The sequence below is a fragment of the Pelophylax lessonae genome (assembly GCF_965119305.1).
Source record: "Pelophylax lessonae genome assembly, chromosome: 3".
NCBI lineage: Eukaryota > Metazoa > Chordata > Amphibia > Anura > Ranidae > Pelophylax > Pelophylax lessonae.
The window spans coordinates 298,397,185-298,421,071 of NC_138770.1; the positions used below are offsets into that span (position 1 = coordinate 298,397,185).

General features: G+C 38.9%; 1 protein-coding gene across 2 annotated transcripts in view; it reads right to left on the reverse strand.

The window, feature by feature from the left end:
* Window positions 1-509: 509 nt before the first annotated feature.
* Window positions 510-23,887, reverse strand: part of IL1RAP (interleukin 1 receptor accessory protein) — a 415,401-nt gene continuing 392,023 nt past the window's right edge. Inside the window, exons 9-10 of one of the 2 annotated variants that reach the window (XM_082249540.1) lie at window positions 17,481-17,624; window positions 510-1,427 (exon numbers count right to left, since the gene is read on the reverse strand). In XM_082249540.1, coding sequence (XP_082105666.1) covers window positions 700-1,427; window positions 17,481-17,624 — 872 coding nt within the window. In that variant the 3' untranslated portion in view covers window positions 510-699. Of the gene's footprint in view, window positions 1,428-16,042; window positions 16,599-17,480; window positions 17,625-23,887 lie in introns of those variants that run through there. The other variant, XM_082249541.1, reaches the window with a different exon arrangement.

Sequence of the window (23,887 nt, forward strand, 5' to 3'; positions counted from 1 at the left end):
CTTGCCATGGAAAGAAAATTCTGTATTAGCAAAAATGTGTAATCATGAAATAGTACACACAAAGCAATCAGTCAGCCAAAGTGCCCGTTACAATTACTCATTTTGTTGACAGATTTGTTATATCTATGTTGATAAGATGCCACTGTAGTAGATTTATTTTCTTTACAAATGCCTGTTAAGGGGTTGGCAAGTGTGCACAGATTTATTTATCATGTTATTATATCTTACATTAGATCAGGTTTTTGTGGAGGAAGACAGAAGTCCCTTCAGTGACTCGATGGCAGAAGAGATTAAGTGAACCAATACTTGGCGACAGCAAGGGAAAAAAAAGCATGTCCACAGTTCACACACAAAAAAATGTATTGTTTGGCTTAAAAACAATAAATTAAATTCCAGATATTGATATCCAAATTGAATTCATTATAATATCCAAATATAAACTCACAAGAACTCATCAAAAAGCTGTTTTAATCCAATGTTTGAATTTAATTTTTTGTTCAAAAATGTTATTTTTTTAAGCGGAGATTTGGTGATACATTTTGCTTCATAGTACACACTTATGTTCCAATTCTGTAACAGAGAGGACTAAAGGATGAACCTCTTAGGGATTCAGATGCTTTGTTCAGACTTGCTTAGACTTCAAACAGTCCCGTATTTATCTTTTTGATCAATTAATTTGGCTGTCCCTTGCATTCAGTATTAAAGGACATAAAAGTCACTGTTATTGTTAGATAAATCCGTATACTGCTGTAGACTGAATGATGCTACAGGTGCTGGAGCTGGTGTCTGCTGGCTGACTGTTCCATTTGGAACCCAATGTGTTTTATTTCCATATGTCAAAGGTTTGCATAAGTGTGTTTCCCACTTGGGTTTTGCACCTGCCTTACATTTATTTCTAAGTTTATTGTCACTTTCACAATATGTCACACAACATTGACAGGCCTTGCCAGCTTTGGGCCCATTTTTCACTTTAACTGTGCCCAAAGATGCCTTGTTTTCTTTGTTACTGGCTTTAGAAGACTGTACAGGGGAGGTTCCTTTTAAACGTCTCTTCTTCTTCTGAATCTGGTCAAGACTGATGTCTGATTGAGAAGAACAGCTTTCGTTCCAGCTTGACCTTGTATTTAGACTGCGCAAGGGTAACACCAATCTTAAGGCCTTCCAGAATCTTGAGCTGCTGCGTCTAGAACTTTCACCTTCCCAGCGAACAAAGGGAATACTCTCCTTAAGTTTTGAAATGGTGGTATGTGTGCCATGGAGTGGCTTATACTCCACAATGATGAGACTAGTGCAGAGAGCATTTTGACACACAATGCCAAGTTTGAACTCCAACATACTAATACTCTTATCTGTTAAGTAGTCAGGGCTCAAGACAACAATCATTCTTCGACTTCTTTGAATGAATTCAAACACTGCCTCTACTGTATCTATGGAATACAAGGGAAAGCATGGCAGGGAAAAGTGAAATGGCAGAGGAATCAGACGGAGAAAAGAAAGTTACAAGTGAGACAAAACTATACCAATTTCATGCAGGAAATAATTATTAGGTTAGAAAACAGGAAATATGAATGCAAAGAGACCAAAAACATTGAGAAGTCATGACTTAAATATGCTCTTTACAACTGTAAACTTTCGGATGAGCTATGCACATTAGGCAAACTTTTTTATATAATCTCAAGAAGTAATAAATAATCTTTGAAAAAGCCCTTGTATCTTGACACTAGCCCTTGACCTCGGTAACTGTAGACAATGTGGGGCAATTTATCCTCAAATTTAACTGCAGAAGAAATTTAATGGTTCAAGTTGTTATTTTAATATCTCAGCTCACCCTGCCACATTAATAGCAATATATATCCATAATAAATTATCGTTTGTCCAATGTATGGTTGCTTAAAGTGGGAGTAAACTCCCATCTCTGACTTTTACCTATAGGTAAGCCTATCATAAGGCTTACCTATAGGTACTGTAAATATCCTCTAAATGTGAAAAAAAAGAAGAACACAAACAGTGGTTTACTACCACTTTAACAATTCCAGAACCCCTTTCATACATGTTCTCAGTCCTGAGGGGTCCCTGCCCCATTCCCCTCTCTGTAAAAATATTTTATGTTTACACAGCACTAAGCTATGTCCACTTCTCATGGGCAGTGCAATAAATAATGGGAAATTAGAGGCCACTTGATAATCTTTGGGACCACATGCCCTTTCAGCTCCCTTGTGCATGAGCCACTAAATTAACCTTCATGGAAATTCTAACAATGTTAAATTTAAAGTTAAATTGCCCCTAGATGTCACAATAAAAGCATGGATGAAAATCACAGATTCAAATATGCCTTGTTTGACCTTTGTAACACTGTTTTCCTGAATTTATAAATGCAGCTTAAATACAACCTGTCAGGAAAAAACCCCCAAAAGGATAGAAGATTGACATACTGTTAATCTTGGTGCTGAAATCTGGGAGCAGGTGTATCTAGGCACAAGGACTTAGAGCTTTCTTTGCTGAAGTTAGAAGTTAGTGGGTTGAGCTTTCATTGCTGAGGTTAGAAGTTAGTGGGTTGAGGGTTAAATTCAGTTTTAGGGTTAAGGGTAAATGTTAATTAAAGATGAGGTTATGGGTTAAGTGTAAAAGTGCATCCGTGTTTTGCCTATGAAGGGCAAAGCAACAGGATTACTATAAAGGCCCCTACAATGCTCATACATACTAATATTTCCTTTCCCCACTTGCCTACAGGAACCAAGAGAAGAAGCCTTGTAAAAGCATCATGTTCGAGGTCACAGCTTACAGGAGGCTAAGGATTCTCTCTCTGTGCCTTTATTTAACAGTATTGATGCCTGGCGTTTGGTAGCTCAGCACACAGCACAGCATCGTGGGAAGACTGGAGGTTGTATTTTCCCCATACTTAGAAAAACACAAGTATTTCTCCTTGTGACCAAAAAGAGCAGAGGGAAAAAAAGGAAGGTGAGCATGTATTTTGGGATGGTAGAGGCATTAGAGGGAACCTATTGCTTTGCTCTGCATGTGCATAATTTGTAACGTGTGTATGTGTGCGGTTGCTTTATTTATTTATTTTTTTACATTACTGTCACTAGAAGTCTTTGGAGAAATATCAAGAGTCTAAACAGATCCCCAGATGTTCACCTCTAGGTAAAGATATAGACCGAGGATGCAGTCCTCAATCTCCTTTAGCATTTATATTTACTAGCCTTTCATTAATCAAGGAAGCGCTACTACTGAGTGCACCTATGTTTATTCAGGTGGGTACTGTGAGAGACAATGTCAGAGACATCCTTACCAGTTCCCCACTTACCCTCTTGGAACACCTGATCCTCACCCAGGTGCAACCCAGACAGGAGGTGAGGGTGAAGGGAGAAAGGCCAGAAAAGGTGGGGAGAGCCTTGGGGATGGGGGGGGGGCACAGAGAGCATGGGGGAGAGGTTCAGTTTGATGCCACACATGGGGAGAATTAGTCACAGGCAGGGCACACCATCTGGTGGTGGGGGGTCACATTTTTAGTGAAAGGTTGCGATCAGTGGCTTGTCAGACGCAGACCACAGGTATTTATTAAAAAAAACAGAGTCTATGAGACCCTTCTGATTTAATTTTCATGGACACTAAAGCAATCATGAGTTTAAAGCAAACGGGAATGCAGAGGACGTAACGTTTACCAAGCTGACCAGCTGGAAGTAGACCTGTATCTTAGTGACAGACTATTCCCCCTAGTAGCTCTGTGCAAACTACCTGCACCGGGTTCTCAAGGCCAGAAAACATACTGCTAAAGGAAGTGGTTGGTTAGTGATTAAAGCTCAAAACATCCAGTGGAAAAGCACTTGAAACAATGAATTACATTTACATATGGAAGACAGAGTATCCCATGGAAAATACACAAAAAAAAGTAAAGCAGCTCCTGAAAAATAATTCAGAGTAAATTCTCATCACACAATAATGTTGGATTTTTTAATTTGGCTGAATATACTATTGCTTCTCATGAATATTCCGGGGACATTTTCACATATACGGCAAAATCCCTTTGCAAATATTAAGCACTTTTATCAGTGACAGCTCTTTGGGTGTCAGACACAAGGAAATTGCTTTGCATGATACACTACTTAGAAGCTGACATGATGACGTGTTGTGCAGATGCTTGTAAACTTTGCTATGGCTAATGATCTATAAAGAATGGATAGAGGATTTCCTTTGGGTGAACATAAGGAAGTTAATTGAGTTTAAAGGTATACAGGACCATTATGGAATATATAATTTTACAGTGTAGCACTACTAAAATGGAAGTCAGGGACATCATTAATCTTGTTCATTGCCTCTCTCTCCCTAATTGTTTCTCTTTCACTGAATATTGATGTGAATATGCATATTCAATATTGTATGCCAAATGGGACTGGGTTGCTCTGAGTTTTCCAGAGTTAATTCTGCTTCATTGTATTCTAATTTCCCATCTTGATTCAAAATCAGAGTGGCAGACTCAGCTGAACACAAGACAGCCTATTCTCCTGACATTTGTCTTAACCAGAAATTGAAATTGATTCTTTATGATTAGACTTACATACAAACACTTGCTGCTTATTTCTACAGAGCATTCTGGGTGATCCAAACTGTTTTATGAAACATAGGTGCTACAAGGAAAATACACATACTTCATTTTGATGCTAAATATATGTTACTTTAATTATTGTGTGCTTTTTGGACTTCACGGTCTAAAATACTGTATAACCATGAATATGTAATATACAAATAGTTATACATAAGCACTGTGACACATTAGCTAATTGCTGTCTACTAAACAAAAGTAACTAATAAATAGTTAAGCCATTAGTGTGTGTGTGAGGGAACAGGAAATAAATATTTTTCTCAAGTGAAATATGTAAATCAACCGTATTTAATTTATTGTGCTTGAAAAAACCTAATTTAGCCCCGGTTCACATTTATGCGATGCGGGAAGGCTGCAAATTCGCAGCCTGTTCCCGCATCGCAAACGCACCCCTGGCAGTTCACACTGCCATATGCGATACGCCGGGAGTGTCAATGTAATCTTAACGACACCCCCAATTTGATCGCATATCGCAGTGCGATCTTGCAGTTCGCACAGGATCGGATCGCACAAGTGTGAACCGCTGTGCGATCCGATCCGGATGCGGCTGCAAAAAAGGGTCCTGTGCATCTTTGCTGCGGGTGCGGTGCGAATTTAGCCATACAAAGTGTATGGCTAAACTCGCACCGCACAGCCAATCGCATGTAATGAAGGAGCAGTGCGATCGCCGCAGCCGCATCAGTGTGAACCGGCACTTAAGTGGGTAGAAAGGAAGCTGCATATCACTGCTTGTTACCCCATCTTGATCCCATGGCAGCTGTGTCATTTTACATTTTTTCAGCATGTGTGCATTGCCAAATACACACCAGAGCATGGTGCATACAGTGGAAATGTCCACTAAGAAGTTCAGCCACGTGTTCCCAATGCTTCCATGACTGAACAATGGCTAAACAGTTGCTTGAAACACAGCAACTGCAGTCCTTTGTCCAAACATACTGATCCCTGGTACTCCGAGGTATCATTGCCAACACTATGCCAGTTTATAAATACCGGCATTATGCCAGCTCCTGGCGCTGCTGCTGGTTAGGTCATTCTGTACAGGCTCCTACTGTCAGCCTGAACACTGTCACAGAAGATAGCACAATACTGAGCAGGGAGACACATGCACACTGTTGTGACTTAAAAGGGAGGGGAAAATGTTATAAAGGGCCAGTAAAAGACAGCAAAGAAATGGATTACACCTGCCTAGAAGTGGTGGATCCCTAGAAAACGTTGGTTTGCTAAAGAACTACAGTACATACAGTATATACCTTAAATTGTTTTGAAAAACTATTGCCAAATATGTGAATACCCAATTTCTGCAACTGTTTAAAAGGAAATGTTATATCTGGTGACAGGGTCTCTTTAAATACTTTTTTTGTTTTACTTTGAGATGCTACATTTTACTTATTTTCAATGTATAACTGCCAAACACCAAAGCAGCTGTAAGCATGTAGCCAGAGGTGAAAGCATTTGTAATTAGGGAGATGGGGAGAAGGTCTCTTTTACTAAACATTTGTATATTACATATTCACTCAAATAATATTTGGTCATTTTGCCAGACATCAAATAAGACTGAATATTTATCCAAACACACCACCTTCAAGGATAAATAGCAAAATATTAAATATTCATTATTTCAAACAATGAATTAAAGATTAATTTTTGTTATCACGTAGCCTTCTTCTAGCACTGGCCACATGTATATCACCAGTGCAGCAAATTTCACTCTGCTTCACATTTCTCATGTTAATTGTATAGATTTTCTTTAAAATGTGCAATGTATTTTATATGAGTATATCCATGAAGTAAGCACAATGCTTCCTTTAACAAGGCTATTTATTCCAGTACATAAAGCTGCAAGTACTATAGTATAATAAACTCTGATCCCATACCAGTCTCCCACCATAAATAAACCATTTACAAGAGATTTAGCCAATGAATATGTTGTATATTCTGGCTCTTTACCATACTGCCAGGAAAACCTACTGTTTTCTTAATTTTATTACTAAGAAAAAGTGTATTGAGGAATCTCTTCTAAAATTTGATAGGAAGGGTTGCTCAACAATACTGGGTATTGCTCATTTCTTAGGCTATGGTGGAATGACAAGCTGACAGCTGTCAGAAGAGTTGGTCCATATGAACATATGTGTAAGATGGGGTATATTTCTGATGGTGTCTAACAGTTAATAAACATGAGGACCATCTCAATGTAATGTATACTGCCGTATAATGATTAGATTTTATTGAACTCCTAGCACAGCATGAAAACTAAGAGCTCTGAATCATGAATATAAACAAAAATGACAATCATTTAAATACAAACCAAAAAAAAGTGGAAAATATAAAACCATATATCAATGAACATAAATCCTAGTGTATAGAAAAGGCAGTTTTTTATTTTGTTCATGTAATATGTAACAAAGGCAAAAACAAATATAAGGTAACAAAGGAAATCCAGTGCTGTAATAAAATGGATAACAACTTCAGAATATAAAAAGAATTATGAGATGGCCAGTTGTCCCTGGCTAAGTTTCATTGCACATTCATTCTTATCAGCCATTACACTGTTAGGGGACATATATTTACACACTGACCCCCACTGGCATGCCTAGAAGCAGAAAACGCGTATTAACCTTTATAGGCTGAGAAAATAGGTTAGCAATTTTATTGCAAGGCAACTTTGTACACAATCACTGCCTAACCTCCCTGCACAAGTGAAATTTGTCTTACAGCACTAAAATAGACTATTTGATCACAAAAATGAAGGCAGGTTCCTTAAAACATTTTATATATAGTTTTTCCCTTTCCTGATTTACCTTAATGGCTATTTAATAAACAGTGATTTGGGAAACTGAACTAAAGCTAAACTCCGGGAACAAATAATTTGTGATAAACATTTTTACAGTATGTCTGCATAACTTTACTAAATGTTCTCTTCTTTTAACCTTCAGTGTTTCATGGAGCTTTTAAACCTACTGAATTGATTGCCTTCTGACATTCAGAAGACAGCCATTTCCTATCCATGCATCGAATCATGGAGCTTTTAAACCTACTGAATTGATTGCCTTCTGACATTCAGAAGACAGCCATTTCCTATCCATGCATCGAATCAGGGCCGGGACAAGGGGTGGGCAGGAGGGACAGTGGCCCTGGGTGCAATTGTTTATTGCAGGGATGAGGGGGCACCTTAACCCTAACCCTAAGGGAAGGGGGGGCGCAGTTTGGCATCCTTGCCCTGGGCGCTGGATGACCTTGTCCCGGCACTGCATCCAACCTACTTCATATATGATGGACAACCAGTTGGCTCACCACCACTCTGTTGCTCACCCTTCTCTGAATTGGCTGTACTATATCTATAGGAAGAATCTTTGCCTATGCTGCAGGAACAGCAGTCTGACGGTAGGTGGAAAGAGGAAGTAGAAGGTGATCTGTGCTTGGAGCTTTGCCTGTTGTGCGATTGCTTAGACAATAACAGCAAGCAAGGCAGCAGTACTTACCACTCACTTTTCCCTACCTCTTTTGGTTTACTTTTCGACAACTGCACCTGCAGGACAGGTAGAGGGAAGTGAGAAGCAAGACAGCTGCTTAACTTCCTTGCTCAGAGCTGTCAGGCTACTTTAGGTGGCAGAATTGAACCAGCCACTTTGCAATTACAGCAGCCATATAAAAGATGAAATGGAAGCTACACAGGGAACATAAACACTGCTGCCTTCCTGTAAGTGACAGTGTCTGCCACAAAGAAAATAAAGGGGAAGCTGAGCGGGGGGCATAAACCCTATGATTTGTTGCCCTGCTTATAGCTGTAAGGCTCCTATAGCATCTTGAATCAAGATAGCACTGAGCAAAACTGCTAACTACTTATTTACACACTGTAAGTGTAGGGAGAGAGGTATGGGTGGTGCTGCCTCTTATATATGTATAAACCTCAAAGAAAAAATAAGAAAAAAATGTACTCTCTTTTTAAATGTAAATGCTAAAATAATTATCATTCCTCATATCTGTAAAAGAATATTACATGAAGTGCAAAAAATTATTTAATTACAAAAACGTTAATAAAAACAGCACCTGTGTAATATTACACAAATCTAAATATCTCTTAAACTCTGTGTATCAATATACATGTAAAAAATATTCAAAAGTGCAGAATGTGCAAAGACAAATGCTATACAGAGACCAATGTAACAAATAATCCCATAAGTGAAATCAAAAAAGTTTTATAAGTGATTCCAATTGCAAAGTGACTTGTGCATGAACAGCAAGGTGCAGTGGTAATCTCTGGTGAAGAAAAAGGGGGGTGAATTCTCTCATGCTCCCCCCTCAGATCCGCACTCATCAGAGGACTGAAACCCTATGGGGGTCAGAGGCACCACAAATAGGTTGTTATTCAATCCTATGTCTCCTCCTCATCAGGTCTGGTCAATGGGGACACTCATATAGAGGTAGATGGTCAAAAAGGCATCTCATAGTTTAAGTACATTAAATTAAAGATTTGTTGAATAAAAGCTAAAAACCGTACTTACAGAGGTCAAAAGAGTCAAAGCAGTATATCAAACAATGTATCCAGATGCCCTGCGTTCCACGGACCAGAGTACTCAGAACCGGGAAGTGACACAATGACACTCTTGGCTCTGCCCTATGCGTTTCATTAGAGTGGCATTAGGATCGGCATCTCCTGACTTTTTTATTTCACTTCTGGGATTATTTGTGGATTAATTCCACTTATTTATATTGGTCTCTGTATACCATTTGTGTTTGCTTATTCTGCACTTAGAGCACTTTTGAATATTATTTACATGTATATTGATACACGGAATTTAAGAGCTATTTAGATTTGAGTAATATCACATAGTTGCTGTTTTTATTAGCACGTTTGCACTTTATTAACTTTTTGCACTTCGTGTAATATTATTTTACAGATATGAGGAATTATAATTATTTTAGCATTTACATTTAGTACACTTTTTGCTTTATTATTTTTTCTTTGAGGAATATACATATATAAGTGACAGCACCACCCATACCTCTCTCCCTACACTTACCTTTTTATACAACTCACTTTGTGGGATATGTGAAGTAGGCAGCAGCCATATTGTCTAGACCGTAGCGCAGAATAATAACCTTTTATTTTATGTCTACACTGTACATGCTATGAAGGGGAAATAAGAAAATGAGCAGGAAGCTGCAGCACCACTTCTATATTACCCTGCTCAGCATTGTCAAGCTTTTATATATCTGCCGGTGCTGTATTTGTAGAGGGAGAGCAATGTCAGTTTAACAATAAGGGTTATTTTTTCCTCTACTGCAAAATCTAACAGTGGTGATAGCGGAATTCTCTGCTCCCCAGTCACCACTCCTGCAACTTCTTACAGTTCCGCCCACACAAGCTTACAATCTGTGTACAAAAAAAAAAATGTGTAAGGTTCTCGGTCAAGTACTCACACTGGCTCCAGCCAGGGATACTTCTGATAGGGACCCTTTTATGACATCATTGGGTCTAGAAGTTAGAATATATATCCATAATAGGACAATAAAGGGATAAAATTATTTTTTCTCCATTAAGGGCTGGTTCACACCAGATGCAGTCCAGTGCATTTTTAATCTGTATCAAAAATACATGAACAGTGTTTTCCATGTATTCCAATGGCCCAAATTCTCACCAGTGCTGTGTGTTCCAGTGCAGTCAACAAAAGTAGAACATGCTGTATTTTTTCTGTATGGAACGTATCTGGAAAGCGTCAAAAATGCACCAGAACGCACATGTCCTGAATTGAGATGAACAAACAGAAGAGGGGAAAAAAAGCATTGGAATGCATCAAAACCAAACATGCACAAATTGTGGTATGAGCTGACCTTAAATGGGGAGGAGTGGAAGCTTTATACTACTTCTGTTGCCCAGAGTACAGCTTTAAAAATAGCATCTAGGCCAGGTTCACATATGTTTGAATTGGATGCGGCTTTCACCACATCCAGTTGCATGACATGTGAGTGTGACCAGCTCTCAATGGAGCTGGTTCACATGTCTGGGGCAGCCACGATGCGGATTCCAAAAGGGTCCTGTGCATGCGTTTTTGGGTCCGGTTCAGGTGCACATTCAGGCAAAATTTTGGGTCTGAATCGCACCAGACCCTAGGCTGGAAACCGCGGCTGCACATATGTGAACTCAGCCTTACTGAGTGCTGCAGAAGGACGTGTGTGGGTAAATAAAGGAAGATAGAAAGCATCATAAAAAAATTCTGTACTTAAAAATGCTTATAATGAACCTGTCAATAAGCTGAATGTATAATGTATTTAAAAGATGTTAACCTGAACCAGTAAATCCTTAAAAAAATAATCCCAATAGCAGTTTCCTACAATATATTTTTTTTACTAACCTCTACAGCTGTCAATGTCTCCTACCCTTTCCTCATTTCATTGTTGTACCCTCATCAGAATCTTTAGCTTTCAATATATCTGACACTATTGGGTGCTTTTCTTAATAGGGTCCCATCCTCCAACCTTTATGTCACCCTACCTAATAAGCCCAGCTTAGGCAAATATAAAACACACATTTATGTATAGTATTGAGCCCACTCGTTTCAGAAACCCAAGTGTAAAAAACAAAAACAAAAAAAAAAAAAAACAACAGGAACAGGACTAAAAAAAAAAAAATTTGTTTTGATAATTTATTTACACAAATTAGATGAAGAAAAAAGCCTGCTGAAAGCAATCTCCCAAGATACATCTGGACATTCTAGTCTTGTGACCAGGAATTGCTGGGAATCCTAATATTTCAGAATTATTATTACTACAAAGTAATAGTATTTATTGTATAATTTATACTGGTTACCTAGGAAGCAGATACCATAAGTAACACAGCACACCCACAACCAGGCAAATAAGGTGGCTGTTACTTTCTCCTTTTCCTTCCTCTGACCAATCAAAATGTCTTTCCTGGAAACGTAGGGTGAAACCCGCATCTCCTCTCACCTCTTTCCTCCTCCCCAGTGCAGCTCATGACTCTGGATGCTATTTAACAGGTGTAGTGACGCTGCTGACATGCTTGCACTACTTCTGTCAGTGAGGTGGTACAGACAGCAACTCTTCCCCTCACATTGCTGTGATCAACAGGCAGATTGCGACTGACCTGTTGGTGACCTATGATCTACATAAAACATCAGCTGGTCATAAAGGGTACTGTAAACTTTCCACACAGATGGATGGCTAACATGATACAACAATACTATGGCATGTAATGAAAGTTACTTCCAGTAGCTCCTTCTTATTCGCAGGTTACATACATATATTATAATATATATATATATATATATATATATATATATATATATACACAGTATCTCACAAAAGCGAGTTCACCCCTCACATTTTTGTAAATATTTTATTATATATTTTCATGTGACAACACTGAAGAAATGACACTTTGCTACAATGTAAAGTAGTGAGTTTACAGCTTGTATAAAAGTGTACATTTGATGTCCCCTCAAAAAACTCAGCACACAGCCATTAATGTCTAAACCGCTGGAAACAAAAGTGAGTACACCCCTAAGTGAAAATGTCCAAATTGGGCCCAATCAGCCATTTTCCCTTCTCGGTGTCATGTGGGGAGCAGGTGTGTTAAATTTGGTGTTATTGCTCTCACTCTCTCATACTGGTCACTGGAAGTTCAACATGGCACCTCATGGCAAAGAACTCTCTGAGGATATGAAAAAAGAATTGTTGCTCTACATAAAGATGGCCTAGGCTATACGATTGCCAAGACCCTGAAACTGAGCTGCAGCATGGTGGCCAAGACCATACAGTGGTTTAACAGGACAGGTCCCACTCAGAACAGGCCTTGTCATGGTCGAACCAAAGAAGTTGAGTGCACGTGCTCAGCGTCATACCCAGAGGTTGTCTTTTGGAAATAGACGTATGAGTGCTGCCAAGCTGAAAGGCCGCAAACAGTTTGCTGAAGATAAGCAGACTAAGGACATGGATTACTGGAACCATGTCCTGTAGTCTGATGGGACCAAGATAAACTTATTTGGTTCAGATGGTGTCAAGCATGTGTGGTGACAACTAGGTGAGGAGTGCAAAGACAAGTGTGTCCTGCCTACAATCAAACATGGTGTTGGAAGTGTCACTGTCTGGGGCTGCATAGGTGGTGCTGGCACTGGGGAGCTACAGTTCACCGAGGGAACCATGAATGTCAACATGCACTTTGACATACTGAAGCAGAGCATGAGCCCCTCTCTTCGAAGACTGGGACGCAGGGCAGTATTCCAAAATTATAACGACCCCAAGCACACCTCCAAGACAACCACCGCCTTGCTAAAGAAGCTGTGGGTTAAGGCGATGGACTGGCCAAGCATGTCTCCAGACCTAAACCCTATTGAGCATCTATGGGGCATCCTCAAAAAAAAAGGTGGAGGAGCGCAAGGTCTCTAACATCCTCCAGCCTTGTGACCTTGTCATGGAGGAGTGGAAGAGGACTCCAGTGGCAACCTGTGAAGCTCTGGTGAACTCCATGCTCAAGAGGGTTAAGGCAGTGCTGGAAAATAATGGTGGCCACATAAAATATTGAGACTTTGGGCCCAAGTTGGGCATTTTAACTTAGGGGTGTACTCTCTTTTGTTTCCAGTGGTTTAGACATTAATAGCTGTGTGTGGAGTTATTTTGAGGGGACAGCAAATTTACACTGTTATACAAGCTGTACACTCACTACTTTACATTGTAGCAAAGTGTCATTTCTTCAGTGTTGTCACATGAAAAGATATAATAAAATATTTACAAAAATGTAATAGGTGTACTCATTTTTATGAGATATTGTATATATCGCTCTCTTTCTTAGTCATTCGATTGTATAAACAAAAGTCTAAAAATACAAGGGATTAACTCTCTGATACATATAGCATATCAGCGCCACAACATATGTACAGTATGAAGTCCAATATAGCTTCAAAAGGGCTTCCTACAAAGTAAACACATAGGTGACATCTATGTTGGGTCAAACCGTTATTATCTAACGTGGCCATGTGTTCATTTATCATAGATAAACGAGCAGACATATGCAGCTCTGGTTATACAGCTTTGCATATTGAGAATAAACTAGAGATATGTAACGCTTGGCATTTAATACCCAATGAGCCACCTAAAGCAAAACCTGTCTGGGTAGATTTATCTATTTTTTAAATGTACATGGTCATATAAAACTGTCAGTTTCTGCAGAAGCATACTGTATGCATGAATTACTGCCTGCAGTTACCAATAAGGATCTGATGTAATTCCCCTGTGGGCACTGCGTTACAATTCAGTGCACATTCTAATCGTTTCAATTACATAACAGTGTCAATAATAAGGAACTAATCTAGTTTTAGTATATTTAGCATATACTGTAAGTAACATGCTAAAAGACACATTTCTGATTTAAAAAAAAAAGCAGTAATCTGTTTGTAATATTTATTAGAATACACACGGTGTATGAGTGTGATTGTTTGCAAGCGTACCAGCACTCAAGAAAATCAGATTTGATATCTTATAGGGACCATTTAGTAATGTTATCTGTTTCTAAACAGTACCCCAACTATCTTTCGCCTTGAATGCCTCCTGTAATAAAGACGTACATTCCTATACCTAGGCACTCCTATCCTGTAGCCTCATAGCTGTATATTTATAGAGTGGGAGGCATTGCAGCCTCAAACTGCTATTCTCAGAAGGGGGATTTTGTGATGTCACTACTGTTCTGCTCACTGTTCTTGTTGGAGAGAAAGCTATACCTAAACACCTGTATGCACACATCTCCCCAACATTTGCTTCATGTATTTTGTAGATCTGAGCCTTCTACACCTCTCCTGCTTCTTCTAGATCTAGAATATTCCCCAGCCAGTCAATCAGATCACCAATCATTAGGGGGGCAGCTATAACAAAGGCAAGCTCTTCTATCAAGATAGCCCTCTCCACACAGACACAATGTAGAACTAGAAATGGTAAGTCAATAATGGAAAGAGGACAGTTGCAGAGATACCACAGGTAATACTGGTGTCTAGTCCTTTGCCCTTGACTTGCCTTTTTTGGGAACAATTTCCACAGTTCAGGTCCACTTAAGGTCCAAATAAGACTTCAATTTCCATAACCACAAATACATTAAGATATATTGAACATATTATATGTTTGTATGAAATACAAAGCTAGGACACACACCTAAATAGTCTGATATGTCCTTTTTTATAAATTTTACTTCCATTATTAAAAAAATAGTGCAATGATAATCTAAACTGCATAAATATGGCACGGTTTCTGTGGCTTCAAGCAACACCTGTTGCCTTATTATACATTAAAGCTGTTTAGTACACATGCTTTGGGAATGCATGCAAATAGTAACTGTGCCATTAACCGTAACTGTTATTACCTTAAAACATGGGAGATTTGTCTGATACTTGGTGCCAGAGTTTCTCAGACTGAAACACTGGTTAGCCAAGCAAAGGGTGTTTAATAAAGTAAGTATCATGCTTGCTGCAACCATCTACCTGCAATTATATGTGCTGCTTCAACGAATATAAATCATTAGGCAGCTCCCGTGCTGTTAAAATAAAGCAATTCAATTTTTTCAAGCAATAACCAAATACTGCATTTATTGCTGCAGTGTATAATTTTCACCTGGTGTTTTACATATACAGGAACATTTTTTCCTGTGCTAAATGTTTGTAAGCATATTTTTCAGGCACATGTTTTCTGGCTGCTTTAGCTTTAAGTTTTAGACATTTAGAAGGTAAACAGCAGACGCAACACTGTTTGGTTATATAAAAAAAAAAAAAAAAAAGATGATGTACAAAGGGTAATGATGATGTCAAAGTGAAGTAAGAGACTGAGCAATCAATCAGAGTTTACCCCCTCCTTAATACAGAGAAGTCAGACTAATGAAAGGTGGCTGGCTGCTATGGGTGACAGTGCTTTGTCCAGCCACTTCAGCTCTCATACCTATACAACCCCTTTGGATCAATACAATTTTTGCTCTTGGCCTGTTTATTTAGCAACAACTTTGTCATTACTTAAGTTAAGAAAGTAATACATATATCTTTTTAGGGCAAACAAGACTTTTTTTGGTGATATTGTAACACAGCACCTCCTGGCTGTCATTTTGGGAACGGGAATTGCTGTCAAATACAGGAAGGGGAGCGGCAGCAGGGCAGAAGGACAAGGCATTCCACGCATGACCTGCGTAATTCCATTACAATTTTTTTGCGATATGTAGCACATCCAATTCCCACAACTGGTTAAATCACATCAGCATGTTTTATTTTTCATCCAACTTCTACATCCAGCATGCTACGCACTTTTCGTTCACTATTCCACCTTTCAGTGTTCTATGTCCTTGAGTCTTTGATTAAGGGTCTCTAGAGCTTCTTTACAACAAGCAGCTCCCATTCACACTTGTCAAGTAAAATGCAACTTGGATGGCCTAATACTATCCAGAGATATCTTAACCACAGGTTTTCAGCATGATTTCCTCTGAGCTGGCAGCATTACAGAAGCTCTAAATCTGGATTTAAGCAACTTAATAAAACATGGTGTTATCTTCCTCTTGTGTTACTTTTCTGAAAATATCAGAAAGTGAAGTAAATTTACTATTGGCTGTCAAGATCAGCATGTCAACTTCAGAGCCCCTCTGTAGTAAAGGATGAATTCTGAGTGAGCATTTGAAAGCTACCTGTGTTCTTTGTAAAATAAGTTTTCTTAACAGGAAGGGCAACATGAAGCTCTTTCCAAAACCTACTCCCTGGATGTTTTGATTTTTCCCCTTTCCATTTAATAACACTAAGTACAGATTGAGCTAGTTTTAACTCCTTCACCTTCTTTTTGTTCTTAATGGCCTTATACTGAACTAACACAAGTCGGATATTGCCCTGGGAAGCCATGTTTTCCAAGCCGGCTTTCAATTCCAAGAGGGCCTGGGTACCTTGGTGGACATAACTTGGGCTAATGACAACAAGAAGACGTCGGCTTTTCTTAATGAAGCTGAGTGTCTCATCTGTAATGACTGGTGGGAAAAAAGGAAAATATTAGTGTTTTGAGAGTTCTTACTGTGTTTCTAGAGAAAAGCTAGTCAAAAATACAATAAGCTGGAATATTTTTTATTATCTAGTCTTATAAACGCTGTCAGAAATTGTTTGATCGGGTCCCAGTACAGAAAAGTGATGGCCTCATTATACATCATGATACATCATGATACAGCAGAAATGCTGTAGTTACTCATGTGCATTTGGAATGTCCTCATGTTGCTCTGTTGAGTGAACAGAGCCTCCACAGGTACAGGAATAATATGTGAAACCCCCTAGAATAACCTTATTCCTGCAAAAGGTAATACAGCTCTCATGTGGACAACTATGAAGACCTCAGAAAAGCTGCCCATCTTGTGTTACTTACTTCGGTTTTTTTGCAATATTAATAATGTTCGAAGTTCTAGGTATACTTTATTTTAACTATGTTAAACTGAAATGCAACTCATTTAAAAGGCATAGAGTGTTTTTATTTAATTTCTTACAGTGAACTAGAATCACATGACAGTCTAGACAGTTTCCTCAACTGCTACGTACATAGTCATTACACCAGATGGTCACAGCAACTAGACATATGCTTCCCACTAAAAATAAGAACAAGTACTTACGAAGAATAACGGTATCGTCTTACAAGGCCCCTCTATGGAGTTAAAAATAGATGATACAGTCTGGTTTCCTGAAGCCTAACGAAAGGTCATTTTAAAGACTTTGGCCATATTGCAAAAAACAAAATAGTTTGTTGTTTGACTGGCCAGTAAAGGGAAGCTGTTATCATACTTCACAGTCGCTAAATAGAACAAACACACACAAAAGTCAAACTAAAGTCGCCAAGACAGATACTTGAAAGTGATAATGCTACTTACTTCCACCAGGTAAGCTGTCTCTGTCAAAGATACACAGTTTGTATCCAAACTCATTTTCCAGAACCCCTCTCAGAGTCACCAGAACAAACTCTTCTTCCTCTGCATTCCTTGCGTAGGAAACATACACATCATATTCCTTTCCATCTGCCAAAAATCAAGAAATGTAAACCAGATGCAGTATTCACAAAACAAAATATACGACTGAAAAAAACATGTCGAAAAAGCAGTGCAATGCTAAAAAATGATGGGTTTTACTTATTCTTCACAATGTTCTATTACATTGTAATTATTTCACTTTTCTTGTAGTAAATGTAAAGAAAAAAAAAAAAGGTAATCCCTTAATGACTACCCAACATAAATCAGTGATCTTATTTTCTGTGCATCTCTGCACCAGGGCATTGTTTTTTTGCTGCCCATTTTAAAATATTTAAAGCTGAAGGGGATAGAGAATCATACATATTAGTTACAGTTGTGCTCAAAAGTTTGCATACCCTGGCAGAAATCATGACATTTTGGCAATGATATTGAAAACATGACTGATGATGTCAAAAAACTATCTTTTATTTAAGAATAGTGATCATATAAAGCCATTATCACATAGATGTTTGGCTCCTTTTTAAATCTTAACCAGCTGCCAACTGGCCGCCTACCCACCAGCAATGTACTGCGGACAAGCGGCGGCTCTGGGCAAAGCGGCATACAGGTATGTCACTTTGCCCAGAGCTGCCGCTTATCTGCAGTCTTCTTCTGTGTTTTGGGAGCATGCATGCCTGTGCCCCCACTGCAATTTGTTGCAGGAGCAGGTTATCAGCGGGTCCTGGCCAATGATTTTGCCCTGGACCCTGCTGATCTCCTGCAGTGAATGGAGAAACAGTTTTGTGCCTGTGTTTTGAAAATACAGGCACAGGATCTAGCTGATTCTTCTCTTCCTGGACCCTTTTTGGTCCGGGAAGAGAAGAGAGACACAGTGAGTTAAAGGAGCATACTTTACACACACACACACACACACACACACACACACACACACACACACACACACACACACACATTATTTCTTATCAGCAGATAAAAAAAGAACGTACATGCCAAAGCATGAGGGTCTTGGGGTTGTCAGTTGGCGGATCGTTCTTATGCTTTGGCATATATAATTTTTCTTTAAAAAAAAAAAAAAAAGATTTTTGTCTTCCCGTAAAATTCATTTCTCTGATGTTCATTAATGGACACAGCTCTTCATCTTCTTAACCGTAGGGTTATACTGTCCCGTACAGGAGTAGGACACTAGGCAGAAGAAAAGCTTGAACACGCCTATGGGGCAGTCCCTGGGAGTATACTCCCACTTCCTGCTATAGGTATTCAGTTTTGTTACAAGCAGTGTCAGAAGGAAGAAACCCAACTCCATAGGGAGGCGGGTGCTATGTCTGTCAATGAACTTTATAGAAATGGATTTTACAGTAAGACAAAAATCCCATTTTCTCTTTCATTCATTGACAGACACAGCTTTTCATCTTCTTAACTGAAGGGACGTCCCAAAGCCGTGTCGAACATGAGTGAGGGGTGTAGGTGAGGAAATCCCCCTGATGTAGGGACACCACCACCGTGTGCATGGACTCCATGCGGAACTTCTGTACCTGCACAAAGCGGTTTAGCACCTCGAGGTCCAGCATTGGTCACACTTTGCCCTCCTTCCTGGGAACTGTAAACAGGTTGAAGTAAAAACCTTGCAAACATTCAGACTTTGAAGCAAGAACAATCACCCCTTGAAGTAACAAATCTTGCACAGCTCCATAGGGATCCTTTAAGCGATCTGTGGATAAGTGCAGGTTGGAAGAACCTTTCCTGGAGGATATGATAGAAACTCGATCTTGCAGCCAGAGCGAATGACTTCGTGGACCCACTTGTCCAGGATTAGGGAAGTCCACAGATCCGGAAAGCAGCGAAGACGTCCCCCCACCCCAGATACGGGTTAGGACGTTACTTAATGCGGAGAAATTTTTGTCCACAGGTCTGGCAGTACCTGCTCATGGTTTGCCAAACCAAGAATTTTTGGAACCCCCAGCCAAGGTCGAAAGGGCTTGAATCCCTTGTCTTAAGACCCTGAGGGGACGAAAAAGTTGCTTGTGAGTTGAGAAGGAGGGTGCCCGTCTGCAACAGGACTCTTTACCCCTGGAAGCCTGAGGAAGTCTTTGTTGCTCCCACCAAAGGATTGAACAAATTTGATACATAAATTCATTAGGAAGCTCAATATTAAGAAATACTACGAGATGAACCCTCAGGAACATTTATGTGTTGATAATTCTCATACCTTATTGCGTAACAGATCAAATTTTAATCCTAAAATTTCAGACAACAAATGTGTTGATATGTAAAGAAAATTGGTGACTACAGAGCTGGACAACCTATCGATTAAAAAGATCTACAGACAGGACGATATTAGAAGGGGGATTAAATTGCTAGAAAGTAGAAAAGATATAGTGATCCGCCCTGCTGATAAGGGAGAAGGGATTGTGATTTTATCCAAGGAGCAATACCAAGATGAGATGAAGATAGGGACACACATGAAAAACTGCTGACCAATTCGACTAAAAGATATAGGAAAGAATTGGAGGAATTAATTAGATATGGAACAAAAAGGGATTTATTGAACAAGCGAGAAGCTAAATATTTATTGCCATCATCTTGCCGGATTCCTGTGATTTATTATCTTCCAATGATTCACGTTTGCATTGCAATACAGTACATTGATGTGTTTTTGCAGCCCCTGGTACGAGACACAGAATCCTTTTTGAAGGACATTAAGCATACCCTACAGTTGTTGGGAGAATTGGAAGTAGTCACAGATACTATTATGGCAACTGCGGATGTCTCCTCGCTATACACAAACATTGATCATGAGGGTGCCATGCAGGCAGTCAAATAGGCTCTATATAAGTCTGATGCCACTAGCCCTAGGTTAAAAAAAGTTCATATTAAAGTGTCTTGAATTCAGTTTACAGCATAATTATTTCTGGCATGATAATATATATTATCTGCAGATCAAAGGTGTTGCCATGGGGGCAAAATTTGCACCCAGTGTGGCTAATTTATACATGGCGAAGTGGGAGGAAGGATGGCGTATGTCTATACACACAGACATCATCATGTTTAGAAGGTTTATTGATGACCTCATCGTGATAGCAAGAGATGGGCCCTCGGAAATGGAGAACCTCTTTGCCAACTTAAAAAACAATGACCAGAATATACAGCTTACCCACTCCATTAGTAATGAATGTATCGTTTTTCTGGATCTGGATATTGAGATTATTAACCAGATGATTCAAACTAAGACCCATTTTAAAAGACTGATAGGAATTCTTATATCCCGGTGAACAGTTGCCATTTTAAAATATGTAAAAAATCTGCGCTTAGGATGTATCAAATTAGAAAAAATAGCTGGCTGCGGCCCACCTCTAAAACTATAATCCGAGGATATATAGTTAAAATACAGTGAAAAAAAGGGGGAGGTAGATGGCGCTGCCTGCATAAACCAATATGTGCAATAAATATTAATATATGATTCTAATAACAGAGTAAATCTTAAAATGATGATTTGTCAATAAAATAAAGTGAGCAAGTGCAAACCCAAGGGATTGGGACCCTAAAAGTGACTAAGTGATTGTGCAGGAAGAAATAGAGCTTCCTTAGAGTGGGCTGCAGGCCCTTAGCTGAAATTGCTTAAGTGACTGTGCAAAGAAGGAACAAAGGAATAGCCCCAGGAATTGGGCTCAACTTCCTTAAAGTAGAAAGGGTGAAAGAGTTATAGATGTAACTCAAAGTATACAGTGACTGTAAGTGAAACTATAACCAGTGAATAGCGTAGAGACCACTCTGGGGTGAAAAACACATACAAAGTGTTATACAGATGAAAGTAATAAGCAAATATGTCCAATAAGGTGTGCAGAAAATGCAAGAAACGCTGTTGCATATAATGCGATTCACCAAAATCGCATGCACATCAAAACACTCTGAAAAACTGCTTAATTTGTGAAAAAAGGGATGAAGTGCCCAATAGTTTCCACAGATATAAAATGCATGTGTAAAAGTATTATAACTTAGTAAAGTGACTAGAAAGGGTAGAAATGAAATAAAAATTCCAAACACTATAAAAATTGCATAGAATACTAAAAACACAGATGTTTAAAACGGTACGTTCTTAGCTCCAAAAAACACAAGTTCTGTAGTAAATAGGGGTCATAAAAGACCCAAGTCCCACAACACAAAATCAGCAGGAAAAAAATGTTCCAAAATATATGCAATATGGGGGACCTAAAGTCCCGTGACATAAATTTAGCAGGGAAAAAAATTGTCCAACATATACGCAACAACCAGATATAAGATAAATATCCTTAGGATATTCCTAAATCCCGAAAACAGTTCTTAAAATGCCAAGAGTAACATAACCAAGGTGACTTTGGTGCAGGTGCCTTAAAAATTCCTCAGGGGTGCTTGGTAAAGTGGTCAAACGGTGCTCTCCGCACTCCCAGGACCGCACTTACCAGAGGTGACTACCCCTACAGGGGTAACAAGCCTGTGGGTAATGCTTGGCTATCCCGCTCCTCAGATCCAAGCCCTCGGTTTCCCTGGGTGGTCTGGTCAGCTCTGGAAGGTATCCCTATGTATGAAGGCTATAATCTGCCCGAATCTGGTCCCTTTAAGATCGTACTCTCACAGGTCCGGAGATGCTCCAAGGATGTATATGGGGAAAGAAGGGGCTCACATAGTGTGATATTGTTGGTAAATGTTCAAATATTTATTGAAATAATACTCACAATAAGGCAAAATCTAAACAGCAATGTAGGTGCAGTAGCGATGGCGCACTTCCGGGACGCGGTGCGTTCCACGAGACCGGATGTGCGTTCCACGAAGGCGGATGTGATGCAATGACGCTCTACGCATTTCGTCTGTCCGACGTCATCAGGAGTAGCGTCGTCAAGTCATCCCCGCCTATATATAGCAAAAAGGTAACCAGGCAACCTCTAACAGGCCAATAAAAAAATCTAAAAAGGCAGCCAATCGCGCTCTTATTTGTCATACACTGTTGCCAGGTAAAACTGAACTTTTGTCCGTACTCAAATTAAAAACAAATGGCGTATGCTGTTACTAGGCAGATTTCAATAGCAAGAAACCGGCATTGCATACTAAAACTAATACCAGATAAACAGCAGCATAATACTTTTGCAAAAAAATTAATAAATAAGATAATAGCCAATAAAAGTTTGTATATCATATATACAACCCGTATTATGCAATAGCTGGTGGTATTTCAGTAATTTAATCCGCAAATGAACCCTCAAGGTACCGGGTCACATTTTCATAATAATACATATACTACAGCAATAAACTTATATTTAAAATTAATCAGTACGAAAAACCTTTTTATAGGAAGATTTTTGGGGATATAGGCAACTATTTCTATGGGAAGGGCAACATTAAATATAGGGAAAAATTCATCATATAAAAAATATACATATAATAATAAACTTGATAAGTGAATAAAATTCCCAAAAGTTGAAAATATTACTGGGTCTACAGAGTACCTCTGCATGAATATGGGTCACGGGAATAATATCAATAAATAGGCTAAAATTGAGAACCTTCAATAGATAAATATGTATGCATATAGCTGAGCCACTAGAAGTGGTGTAGGTGTACTACTATTGCATAGGGAGCAGATTAATGGTAATGAATAACAATAAAGTGCCTCTGCAGGAATATGGGCCACGAAAATAATATCAATAAATAGGCTAAAATGAGAACCTCCAATAGATAAATGTGTATGCATATGGCTGAGCCACAAGAAGTAGGTGTACTAGTCAATTGATTATTATCTGCTACTGGCACTCCATATTACCCCCATACCATATTATATGGTAGGGTGGGGTTTTTTTATTCACTTTAGCACTTTCTTTGATAAGCACTTTATATACTGCACATTAATATATTTGCTGGCTATTGTTTATTGTCAATCTTGTTTGATATTTATTACATTTATCACATGATTAGTATTTTCTGCAAGCACCAGTCACTTTATAACCTGTGTAGTTAGCACCTTAAATATTGCACCTTGTTATTTATTATACACTGCTAGCAAGATTATTTTTTAGAGTTGATTGCAACTTGGTATGACATATATTGTTTGACATCACTGGTTTATACCATTATATGCACTAGTCACCTTATTACCCAGAAATTTGTTGCACCTTATATTATATATTATATTTCCTTTATAGGCAGCGCCACTATCCCTCTTTTTTATTCATTTGTAGTCGGGATATACCCGTTTTTGTCGGTGGTTTTAAAAAAAAAAAGTTCTCGTCTGCAGGTGGCCATCCTCCTTGAATATTTGCAAGTCTAAATAATTTACTTGCTCC